This window comes from Centruroides vittatus, unplaced genomic scaffold, assembly GCF_030686945.1.
Source record: "Centruroides vittatus isolate TY-2023 unplaced genomic scaffold, ASM3068694v2 contig_811, whole genome shotgun sequence".
In the NCBI taxonomy this organism is placed as follows: Eukaryota; Metazoa; Arthropoda; class Arachnida; order Scorpiones; family Buthidae; genus Centruroides; species Centruroides vittatus.
Window position 1 is genome coordinate 4261 of NW_027122529.1, and position 13284 is coordinate 17544.

Here is a 13284-nt window from a genome sequence, read left to right on the forward strand (position 1 = left end):
TCCAATCTGGATTTTTGCCAGGAATTTTCCAATGGAGGTTCCTTTTCCTCCTTCAATGGCTAACTTAAAATTCGGCCCTGCTTGTAACCGAATATTTCTATTCTGAAAAGAAATTCTCCTCCACACTAACTCATTGATTAAAGTAAAGTCAGAACCCGTATCAATCCGGGCTGAGGTTAGTACTCCATTAATAAAAATATTTACCTCAGGCAACTTGGAGGCTTCACTCACGATTAGTCCTACGGTGGAGGTATTTGGATCCATATTGGAGACAGGATCCTCCCCTCGCTGTCTCCGGTTTAGTTTAAAGGTTTTCTTTTTCCATTACCCTTCCTTTTCCAGGTTACTTTTCGTTCGGGACTATTGGGCGTCTTGACATTTGTTTGATCATTTTGTCCTTTCCCTTTTGGACAATTCCTCGAAAAATGTCCCACCTCACCACATGAATAACAGGTCATGGGTGACTTTGCCGGTGCAAAATTTTTCGGCTCTAGCTGCTTACTTACTTTTCGACAGTCCTTAATCTGCTTTGCACTGTCAGGAGAACCTTGGTCGTTTCGTCTAAATTCGTACTCTTTCGCAGTACGTACTAACTCGTTTAATGAATAAGAACGGCGATTTTCCAGATACTCACGTAACGGAAGAGGCATCTGGGCAACTACACATTGTATAATTTCCTCATCTCGAGCTAAAGGTCTCCACGTGCGGTATAGCTGTACTGTGGTCCATATAAACTGCTCGACTCCATTGGTTCCTGTGTATTGTCGACTAAATAGTTCTTTAGCGACAGCTACTTCGTCAGCTAAAGGAGCGTAAAGATCCAGAAAAGATCGCTTAAACAACGGCCAACTGTTGCCGATTCGGTGGCGTCCTTCATTCTTCCACCACATTGCTGGGCTACCGCGAAGACAACTAGCGGCAGTATCAACCCATCTAGTGTTCGGTATTTGGTTTACCAGGAAATGCTGTTCGAGGTCCTGCAAGAAATCATTAGCAGTTAATGCTGACCTACCGTTAAATTGGATGGCTGGCGGCGGCGGTGCAGTCTGAAGCCAGACCATCGATGCATTAGATGTAGGCACTTCCTGTCTCGGAGTAGAAGTTTCGGGCCGTACAGCACTTGTAACGTTCGGTGTTGTTGGCTCTACAATTCCAGACGTGACACATGAAGTCAGATGAGTCACGGCGTTTGACAAGGATGACACTTGTTGCAACAGTACTGACAATTGTTGTTGCAACTGGTTATATTCGGCTCGGGTGACTGGTGCACTATCTTCCATTTTTTTTTTCTGAGATTACGAGGTGTTATTCCTCTAAGCTAAAGTCAAGATCAACAAAGAAAGCAACAAAGTCTAATATTAACCTTTAGAGTCCCTGTTCGGGCGCCAGTTGTAAAGTACTATTTTAGTTTACAACGATTATCGACTCTACCGTGTCGGAAACAACCGTTAACCTACCGGGTACTTTACTCGGATTCGCGTTAGCGTGCCAGGCCTGGACTTTAAGCGTGCACCGAATTAAATAAAGACAATATTTGTCAATAGAAAAAAACCAAAGATTTAATTAGTCGTTTAGCAATAACTATGTACAATATTTAGTAAAAATCAAACAATAATTTATTCAAAGAAATTCAACAAAGTCAACCCGACAATTCTCAATTCAAATCTATGTCTAACTTAACTCTATTCCCCTTGGGAATCCGACAAAACCAAAAGTTTAACTTATAACAATAATTCTTATAAACTAGAGATCCTAATCGTCACCTCAATATACTCGGAACCTATTTCCTCAAACTCTCAAGACTTTCTCAGACTGTCGATCCAAATTTCGAATCACTTCAAAATCACCTTGGAACTATTCGAGATCCTATCGGACACCTCTCTATTACTGCTGCGAAGCTCACCAAGCTCGTTGCTATCAGAATTCACCTCTCCGTCTTCACTTGAGACTCGGGATTTATAGTGTGAGGTGACGTCACAATTCTGAATGCGGTCACTCCCCTCATTTACATACTTAAATGCTAACAATAACGTTTTTCATCGTCTGGCAGCCCTTTTTCCGACAGTTTACTCACTAACCTTTTACATTATTTGTTTTTACAATTTTTTCCGGGACGTTTTTATTACTTAAGGTTTAGCGAGTTTATTTCGTGCTTGTGGGTTCTCCCCCCCTCTTCTTGGTGCGGACCTATTCTTTGCCGCTCGGGGAGCGCAAATGTGCGTGAGTCCTATGGCGCTTTTCTTTCGTCGGTGAGTTGGGTTTTATTTCTTCTCTTTTTAAATACTTAAGGTGAATGGTGAGGAAACCTTCGTCCTAACAAAACATAAGCCCCAAACAAAAATAGAATAATAAGCAAAATAAAAGTAAAATAAAAATAACGCTCGGACTTGGTTCCTTACAGAACATATTGTAGTTTTTGCACATATTTTGCATTTTCATATGACACTATTTTCTTTTGATAAATGGCTTGCCTTAGAAAGAGCAGCAAACTTTTTGCCTTTACACAAAATAGGAACTTTAGTGTTTCCCTACAATACAATGAACTGGTATAGTGTAATCTTACTAACTTTCTGCTTCACAAATTGTATATTGTTCTAGTCAGAAAACTTAGATATATATAGCTTCATACCAGTCTTGAGCAAGTGATTTAAAATCTTACATATTTTAATCTGTGCCATATCTGAAGACACAGTGTTATGATATGATGATACAATAATCAGCAAGTATCAAAATCTTACATTGATGGTAACAATTTTTTTCTGTTAATCCAAAGAGACAATCCGGGGCATAAAACTATGTCCATGTACTCAAAACATATTACGCAAACATATTTCTCGACTACATTCTTAATATGTAGCAAGCCGGAACATATAGTATTATGTGGTTTTCGTTCGATAATGCTGTGCTACCAGAAAACAATCTGACTTTTTTTATATCATCTGAAAGCTGATGCTGCAGATCAAGCATGTGATGTAGAAAAGCTAATGTCACTTAATTGATGCTTCGACGACTCTCCATTTCCTGCCAGATATAAGATCATGTGTTCAACATAACCCGATGTTTTACCATCTTGGTTCAATGGAATACACATGAGTATAACCATACCTAGAAAGAAAATAGGATTAGATTCGCACAATTCATTTCACAAACTCAATTTTGGGGAAAAATATAAGTTTAGGGTTTAGTATGTTTGAAATAACAACTTGATGTGCATAAAAACTTCTGTTGTCCTGCCTCGCCAGCCACTTTCAAAAGAGTTGGGTTTGGAAGCAGCTGGTTTTGCCGACAATCAAAAGACGCTGTGACTTTTCCTGGTAGGTCTTTCTTAAACTTCTTGTAGCATTCTTTCACTCTGTTACTTTCTACATATGCTTTTGCAAGCTCTTCTTTTGCTCATCTTTTTTTATCGATTACTATTTTCTTCAACTTCTCACAATAATAACACATGTCATATACAGAGGATTTCCGAATCCAGGTTGAGCATGTATCGAAAACATGCTTTTTGACACAAACATTTCATCATACCTACAGTTGTCTCTCAGCACTGTGTCAGTGAATGCATTGGGCTGACTAAGTTTTGGAATTCTCGGTTCACGAGATACTGACTCAAAATTTTTTTTATCTTTCAGGAAGATATTATTTCAGTATGGAATAAAACTTCAGGCGACCAAGCTACCACCATTCGAATAAGAGACACACTGAAACGTGTTCTTAATCTTCCGCCCAACACGATTATGGAGTACAAGACGCATAATAATAGTATGAGGTAACTGCTTAATTTTTCTTTTCAAAAATTTATCTTCACTGTTAAGAGGTTGTTTTTCTCTATTAGAAACAATGCGATAGTTTGCAGGTGTTGTAAAAACTAATGACTGTTGTAAAAACAAGCTGTTTAGATTGTTCCTGCAATGTATGATTAATAACAGCTTGTTTTTTAAGCATATTAATTTTAAGAAAAAAATAACCGAGTATTTAATAATTTCATAAATTAACCTATTAATTTAATATAGTAATTATTTTTATTACATTATTAATAATGGAATTTTAAAAATTGTTGGAGGGCTTTCATGTTAGTGTTGATCCTTTGAGATATTGTAAGAATTTAGCTGGAATACAGAGATTTGACTGGTTATTCAATTATTCAAATTGTTTATTTATCATTACGAAAATTATTTAAACGAGCCCATCACTATTGGAAACATTTCTTTCTTTGTTTATAAATAAAAAAAAACTATCCTTTATACTATTTCACACAGATCAATTACCAAAATTAAAAATCCTTTTTGGTGACTTTCAGCTCATTAACTGTCAACTTTCTGTAACAACGAAAAAATAGATTAAGTGACAGAATGAAGTTATCTTTAATCCTTCGACGAGTACTCCCATAATTATACCCGAAAGTTGGTGAGCTATATAGAGTAAGACGTATGTATACATTCAAGTTTGTCTCATTGTAGTATGTTCGTATGTTTACGTTCAAACTAAACTTTACAGACAGCTAGTGACATGTATTGCAAGGTCTAGAATACTTTTTCCACATGGTTTTCTTTAAATTCCTTGAGATTTAGCATAGAATTTCCTAGCATAAAGACAAACACGACATAGTAGTTGTTGGGGCTTCCCACTGTTACCTGTCTGTCCTTTCTTAATCATGAGAATGGTGTTAGATAGATGAAAATCATGACCAGATATGGAAAGCTTAGAGGCAGGAGGCTCCGATTAACTACATTTTGAAAAACTAACTTACTGTGGGACGAGAAGGAGCCATTGTAAACCACATCAGAAGGTTAATCTTCAGTTTACAGGTAAATTGAAGATATCTATGAGAATACTAGAAACTTAAACTTAATGAGTTTGTGGTATTGTAGTAACGTAACATTATCTTCAAATTAGGGATTATTTTTATTTTAAATTTGAAATACAGTGTGTAAGGAACTGAGTCCGAACGTTATTTTTATTTTATTATTATTTCCGTTTTATTATCTTTTTGTTTGGGGTTTATGTTTATTTAGGACGAAGGTTCCCCACCACTCTCTTGTTAGTAATGAAAAATGAAGATAAAACAACTCACGGAGAAATAAACGCCGTAGGAAAAATCTTGCGCACTTGCGCTGCTCGGCGGAAGTAACAGTCCGCAGAGAAAAAAAAAATGGAGGGGGGAGTCCCCACAATCACTAGTAGAGAAATACTTGATAAACTCGTCTTAAACATCCCAGAAAATTATGATAAATATTTTGTAAACGGTTTATAAGCTTTGTCGGAAACTTAAAGCTGCCAGAACAGAAAGTTAATGTTAGCAACTAAGTATGTAAATAAGAGGAGTAACCCAGCTCAAGTGTGACGTCACCTCACAGTATAAAACCCGTACATTAACCGAAGAAGGAGAGGTGATTTCCAAACAGAGGTGATTTCCAAACAGAGGTGATTTCCAAACCGAGGTGAATTCCAAATTGAGGCGACTGTGAGAGCGAGGTAGATTCGAAAGCGAAGTATTTTCTGATAGAAGTCCAGATTGATAATTGGACGATCCAAGGTGTTAAAGAGGAGTTCGATTGACGATTTGACGATATCGAAAGAATTGAGGAAATAGTTTCTCCGTATAGTGAGGTGACGGATAGACGTTTAATTAGTAAGAGATATTGTTCATAGTTTCTAAGTATTTGATGTTGTAGAATTTCAAAGGGAAAATTAATATTAAGTTAAGCTAAGTAGCTGAGTTTATTGTCGGGTTGACTTGTTGATTTTCGTTAATAAATTTTGTTTGGTTTATTGACATTTGTACATAGTACGTTCTAGTTGCTAATTAAATATATTTGAACTTTTGATCTGACTTGATATTTATCATTATTACTACTAATTTTTCGGTGCACGCTTAAAAGCCCAGGCCTGGCAAACTAATCTCGAATTCCGCGTAAAGTACCCGTTAGGTTAACGGAAGTTTTACCGACTGTAATTATAGTCGGTTTCCTAAGATACTAAAAATAGTACTTTACAAGTGAATATTTTCATGGATGAATTTTGAGATGATATATAAAAGTTAACTGCTTGAATGTATTTTTCAATGAGAGTTATGAGATTTCTTATTTAATATTTTTGAATTGTCAATTATTTGTATTGCGTTACAATGAATAAATAATTTTTAGTCTTGCATATTTTTTATGATGATTTATTTTAAAACTTGCTGTATTTTCTCTATTCTAACGTGTGCCATGATTTTGAAATAATTAATTTTTATTAAGTTTTGTTAAGTAATATTGTTAAAGATATAAATGATATGAAAAAGCAATATTTGGCAGCTCTATTTCCATGCTCTTCTGCATCTATAAACTATATATTAATTGAAAAACGGTTTCAGTTTGTCCAACTTTGAGTAAACAGCTGGGGCTAAAAATATAGTTCAGGTATCAAATTAATGCTCTTATCTGGTAAGATGATGCTGCCGAAGAGAGATTTAAGAAAGGTGCAATGGTCAAGTGTGACAAATATACAATATTAAGTCTATTTGACAAACATGTCGGGGTCCCACTTCCTGTTAACTTTAACTGGAGCAATCTTTTTGTGTTTTGCAGTGTTAACAGTGGTGTAAACACAGTGTTAACAGTGTTGGCACTGTTAACACAGGTCAATAAATGTACATTTTAGTTACTAAGACAATTGTTTTTATCACCCTTTCCCAACTCAACCTCACCAATCTCCCACCCTCTCAAAAGTTGAGCAACACCGGGCAAATGCAGCTTGTAAATTTTTGTTGTAAAGCTACATTGTAATGACATTTTGAAAGTGTTTTAAACAATAAAATGAGTTTAACTAAAGGGTCATTACTAACAAAGTTTGTTTTAACTAATTTGAAGGTTAAATAAGAACATCTATGCATAAGAAATAATTCTTTCATTGCAGATAGTGATTTTAGTGCAGATTAAGTTTCACCCATGTGACTTACACTGCACTTGCAGATAAGGAATTCAATATTTCATTTATAAACAATAATTTCATTGTTTGCTTACACTTATCTCCCTGCCTGGCAGTATCTTCCGATTCTTTTACATTAACTGTTGCCATCATAGCCCATCTCTCCTGCTCACTTACTTTATGGGAGATTCCCTTTGCCCTTTCTTGTAAAATTAGAACTCATCTTTTAACTGGTGTACTGAGGATGACCCATTAATTTGGTCCAAAACGTAGTGCTCTTTTTTTTAAAAATTCTACTGTTAAAGGTATTTCAAGTAATTTACACTTGTCTTTCATTTAAATCTTATTTATACGCATCAGCATTTTTTCTGACTTTAGAGGTAAACAACAGAAAGTTTCTAACTCAATAATTACAATTTGGAATGCTACCTAATGTGATGTATCTGTTTATAAGTAGTATAAAAGTTATAATTATGGTATTTATTTTTCTTGTGAAGTTATGAATTATTTACACGAATTCAAATTGTAGTTGTCTGTAATGATGAAACAATAAGAAAGCATTAAATTTTGTAAGTTAGATGTAAAATATAATTGAAACCCATAAATGGTTTAAAAGAATTGTATGGTTAAAGAGTTTGCCGAATAAGGGGAAAAGAATTCAGAAGAAAGAGGACTTTGTTCATACTACATAATAATTAATGGTCTTATTGTATAGTGGCAATAGTTGTTTTTTGCAGAACTAAATCATCTATCTTATTTCTTTGATTTATCTCGCAGACTTCGCTTTTTCGAGGTGATTCATTTAAAATGAAATCCGAGTATTTATCAAAAATACAGGAGCAGTGGCACCGATTGTAATGAATGTAGTTTTAAATTGAAGTGCCTTTCTTCTTAAGTGCCGACAGGAACAATTTGATTAGTGAGGAACCACTGCTCCTAAAGGATAGATCTCAGCAGATTAACAATTCTTTTTATAGGAATATGAATTTCATATCATTATTGTTAATTTTTCTTAGGGGAATAATTGGTTGATATCAAACTGATTAAGTGTTTACTTCCATTAAAATGGTACAAGATTGTATGTCTGCAGAATCCATAGCAATAACCAAGAATTTCTTTGTTGATTGGATAATCTTAAAAGATACGGTCACCATCATAGGCATCTGCAGTGGCACTAGTCCCTCCCGAGGATAGACTGAAACCTTGCCAAATTATAATCGTAAAAGTGATTCAGAATGGTAACCTTACTCCTCGATCATGGGAGCCATATCCGTCTTTAAAAAAACCACAAAATTAAACAATTAAATAAAAATTTATTGGTGTAATTGTCTCCCTAGAAAATTTTCTGCTGACAGCCATGACCACTACAGTTGCTCCTGTTTAATGCCTGCTGGTTTTTTGGAGTTGATTTTCTTAAGGAATATACTATATTCTTGATGAGTATACTGTAATAGGCCTCAGTATATTCGACACCCTGACATCTGAAATGAAATCGGACAAATTGATTGCGAGATAGTATGGTGATGCCGGAAATACATAGTCTGTGTCAAAATGAAGTATGGAAGAGACTGAAGGATGTTTCAAGCGCATCAAGTAAAATATGAATTATCAAGATTAAATTGCTATTTTCAGATGGCAAAAATATTTATATAGAAATAGTTTCAGTTGTATGGCCATCTTCAACTTACCACAAATGCAAAAGTATAATTGTAACATTGCTTTTTATTCCAAGAGACAACAAAAAATGGCGCAAATTAAAGACGTAATTATACAAAAATCAGCATTGCAATGTGAAAAAAAATCAGTGCTTTTGTTTTTGGCCCACCAGTGGCCAAGCAGTCTTCGTTCCCCAAACACCGGGAGTTCGGTCGTGGGTTCACGCCTCGCTCGGACGGGCTGGCAACGCGGGGTTTTCGGGTTTTCTCCACGTCTGTAACACCTAAATATGGGTCAGTTTCCCTTAAAAAGACCTCCCGGAATGCACTCCCTAGGCAGATCGCCCAAGTGTTGCATTGCCGGACCCATACAAACAAACAAGCATTTTTTTAAAATTTACTTCCTCGGGTGCAGCCTGAATATTATTCCTTACTACAGTAGAGCATCGATTATCCGACTTAATTGGGGACTCGGGGTTGGTCGGATAACCGAAAAGTATGAAAAAATACATTATTAGTATAGTGTATTAGGCCTGGTTTAAATACTAGCCTCCCTTCCATGGTCGAGCCATGCTGCCAGCTAAAACATGCAAAAATTTAACAAAAACAATATTAAAGTAGCCAAGACATAACTAAATATTGTAGCGCCACATCACTAGCGGACATTTGAATTTGCCGACTAGAATGCGGTCGGTTAATCGAGGGTCGGATAATCGATGCTCTACTGTATTTCTGTTAATCATGTTTAATAAAAATGGAAGGAAACAATTCTAAAGTGTACTCGTGTACTAATTCATACTAATCGAGGTGGAACCCTACCACTCTGGGAATCCGGGTTCGAATTCGGGCGGGTCGAAAACCCTATAAATTATTAATCCGGATATTTCGGGCCCGTTGTGGACCTGGCCGAACCCATAATTGGCTTGGTAAAAAGGCCCTCACAGTGCCCACAGGGAGGAAAGGAATGTTATCTTCATTTTTCATTTCAGTTGTATTAATTCAAATTTTGTAATGTCTGTAATAATAAAAAAAAAAATTGATAAATTATAAATCAGATATTCAAATTTATTCCACGAGAAATATTTTAAATATAAAAGAACAAAAAAAAAAGAAATTAGAGGAACGAGCTCTGAGGACAAATTTACATTTTAAAACAGGAAAATAATATTAAATTTAAAAAAATTATTTGATAAGGAAATACGTTTTTTATTATCAGTTTTAATAATTTACGTTATTCGCTTCTTTCTTATTTTAATAAAAAGCAATTTTTAAAGTAATATTTAAACAACTTTGTAAAAATTTGTAATTTCTTCTTTTCTCTTTTAGGGATAATTCGAGTTTTCGGAACACAGACGTGTTCGTGCGGTGAGACGGAGTTACGATCAGGAGGGAAGAAGAACCTTGCGGTAGCATCATCATACAGGCTGATTTATGAAAGTTTTACAATAAAAATTTATGTACATTATCGAATGAGATTCTTTTTTAACGAATTATTAAAACTTGTTCCTCATTTTTGCATTACAAGTTCTTATTTGCATTATTTGGATCGGTGCCGTATGGGGTACACCTGTCGAGTCCACCGAAAACTGTTCGTGGATTTGCGCCTGTCCATGTGGATTCTTTGGTGTTTTCTCGCATTATTAACGCCTGTTTCCGATAAAACTTCTGGAAGGCAGGTCGCCCACGTGCCTTACATGAGTAAAAACCAGGTCAATCAGCCATATTTGATCCTGGCATCGATAACTACGATCTAAAAATTCAGGTGGTCTGTCGCACCCCGTTTCTCACCACTCGGGCACCCTAATCTGAGCCTGGCCGAACCGTAATGGGCTTGCAAAAGTGGGTCATCTGAGGGGGGCTAAGGTTTTTTTTGCCGTTTTATAATTATAAATTTTTATAACAAAATCTCGTAACAGATGGCGCCACGCACAATTTTATTTATTACGATTAATAACATAAATGCTATTTTTAAAGTAAAATCTCATAATAGCCCGGAAAGTTACGCAATTCGTTGCTAGATTTTTAAATTACGATGTTAGGATGTATTGTTATATATTCAGAAAAATGTAATGCAAAGGCCATGCAGTTTATATGTCTACTTAGAAAACGCTAAAATCCGGAAAACCCCACGTGGCCAGCCGTCGCGGAATGGCGTCAAAATCGCTCTGCACACGTCATCGGAAGTGGAACACAAGACATTCCATGGTCAATTTTGCCCGTGCTTTGACTAGAGAAAAATCAAAGGTGTTTAAAACGATAAAATATCGAGGCATTTTTCTTAATTTGGGAAATACCGATGATGTGTGCAGAGCGATTTTGACGCCATTCCGCGACGGCTGGCCACGTGGGGTTTTCCGGATTTTAGCGTTTTTAATCTTAAATGGAATTGAATCTTCGGAGACTAACAAAACGTATCCAGAATTTTTGAAACATTCGAGAAAGGACGTGCTCAAAAATTCGAAAAAGTTAGAAATTGTTCCCATTTTTTTCAAGAATGCGTTTAAAACGCGACATTTCTTTTACGAAAAGTTGTTAGCAATTTATCTTGATCATTTTCAAAAAAAACCTGCTGCATTTTTTAATTCTCTCCTTCCTGTGGGCACTAAAAGAGCCTCTTTAACAAGCCCATTATGGGTTTGGCCGGGCCCAAAACGGAGCGTTCGGGTGGCGAAAAGGGGCCCCGATATCGGATTTCCAGAGCTGACTGACTATTGCTAACACACAAAACATAAATTTTAATTTTTAATTGTTCTCGAGATCCATCACTGGCCGAGCGGATAAAACCACCGAACACTAGTGGTGGGTTCGCGAAATGGTATTTTCCGTGAAAAAGTGTCAAAGTAGAGATTTTTTTCACGTTTGTAACACCTTAATAGCGAGGTTGAGGCCGAAGTTTTAAACGCGAAAACGTGTACGTCGGACGTTCAGCGCCGCTTTCCTGTGAGCCTAGAAGTTTGACAATGGCGTTTGGAAAGTCAGTGGAATCAAGCTCGACATTCCAAACGCCATTGTTAAACTTCTAGGCTCACAGGAAAGCGGCGCTGAACGTCCGACGTACACGTTTTCGCGTTTAAAACTTCGGCCTCAACCTCGCTATTAGGTGGGTAGGCGATGACTAAAACAATTTTTAGTAAGAACAATTACATTTAAAGTTATTTAACGCCAATAATTTTGTGAATGGTTTCGAAAATCTAACGTGTTTAATGATTAATAAATTTCCTTTTCTTACACCCTGACGGCCATTTTTAGTGTGGAGAATACTGTGAGAAAATAACAGGATACAATAACACGGACTCCATTGTGATTAGTAATTACTATTGCTATTGTAGCAATAACGATTTGAAAGTGATTTAGAAGAAAGGAAGTGTTCATTTTTCAAACTGTTGAACGAAAGAAGACAAATAGTGGGACGACGAACGATAAGGACACCAGATTGTCATCAATTTATTAACTTCTTATCGTACCCTTTCGATATATTAGGGTTATTACACAGCATCGGGTACTTAAGACGAGAAAATCTGGCGTCTACCACGTCGTAAAAGAAGACAAATGGAAAATTGGGAGGAGAATCGGAAAACAACGATAAAATTGCTAGAATAAAAGCCATTGTAACAATAAATATCCCCCTTATTTGAAATTTTTGTGTTACATCCGATGCTGGAGTAAATTCTCGTAAGAGAAATATCGAGAGCAAAATTTGGAGCGATATCTTTATATCGTTTCTTCCAAATATGAAAAAACTCTCCAGACAAGATCGATGATTGGATGCCAGTAGAAATTCAACAGCAATTTCTACTGTCATCCAATCATAGACCTCGAAACTGCCACTGTTTGAAACAACCAATGAAAAGCAAGTTGGCACGGAAATCGAAGATCCCGACTAGCGCGATATAACGAGGGACTACTGTAAAATATGAAGTAAGATACAAGTTTTGAAGAATAAATAAATACAAATCTACTTACAATAGGCCTAATACTTAAATAAACAATAAAAATTTAAAGTCTTATTTAATTTAATTCTGTAAAAATAGCGTTGGAATGGAGTCGTGTAATTGGTATTTTTCTTCCATAAAATTCTAGTTATCGGCAAATACGAACTTCCAGCTTCTATATAATGATTCAACTTACTATTTATGAGGGAAAAAATTAATTTACCCCGATAAAACACGGGAAGGAAACAAAAAATCGATAAGCACTCAGACCAGAAATTGAAATTCTACAGTAAAACCTGCGTAAACCGGAATCGCACTGTTTCCCGCTTAGGCAGGTTTCCGCTTTGGGCAGGTTTTTCTGTTACAATTTTGAAATAAAACGTTTCTTTATGAAATTTTAATTGATTTTAACAAAGGAAACTACCCGAAAGAATTTGATTTGTAAGTGTTTTTAGTGTTTACAACACAGAGTTGAACTATTGTTTGTAGAGTGTGTTTTTAAAGAAGGAAATTTGATAGTGACCTTAGCCGGTGGGCTATTTATTTCTCAATGTCGGATTTTTCGCTGACGAATCAAATTTCGAAAGATTTATCGAAATTTCGGTGAACTTTTCTTTCGCATTCGATAAAATAGAGAAGGAACTTTTACGAGAGGAAGGAAAAAAAAGGTGTTAATCCTCCATAAGGGTAATAAATGGCAGATACCTTCTCGCGGATAATAAATATCCAACTCCTCGAGGACTGTGACATATTTGGTGAATTCGAAAAGATTATTTTTCCATCTTCGT

The 13284-nt window shown here is 35.9% G+C and overlaps 1 protein-coding gene and 1 long non-coding RNA gene across 2 annotated transcripts; one reads left to right on the plus strand and one right to left on the minus strand.

Moving 5' to 3' along the window:
- Positions 1-299: 299 nt before the first annotated feature.
- Positions 300-1280, minus strand: LOC136982134 (uncharacterized). Its single transcript, XM_067278558.1, has one exon. The coding sequence runs from the start codon at positions 1278-1280 to the stop codon at positions 300-302; it is 981 nt and encodes a 326-aa protein (XP_067134659.1).
- Positions 1281-3571: 2291 nt separating this feature from the next.
- Positions 3572-10088, plus strand: LOC136982131 (uncharacterized). The gene is made up of 2 exons (XR_010881852.1): positions 3572-3766; positions 9891-10088. It is a non-coding gene; the product is annotated as an uncharacterized lncRNA (long non-coding RNA).
- The last annotated feature ends 3196 nt before the right edge of the window (positions 10089-13284 follow it).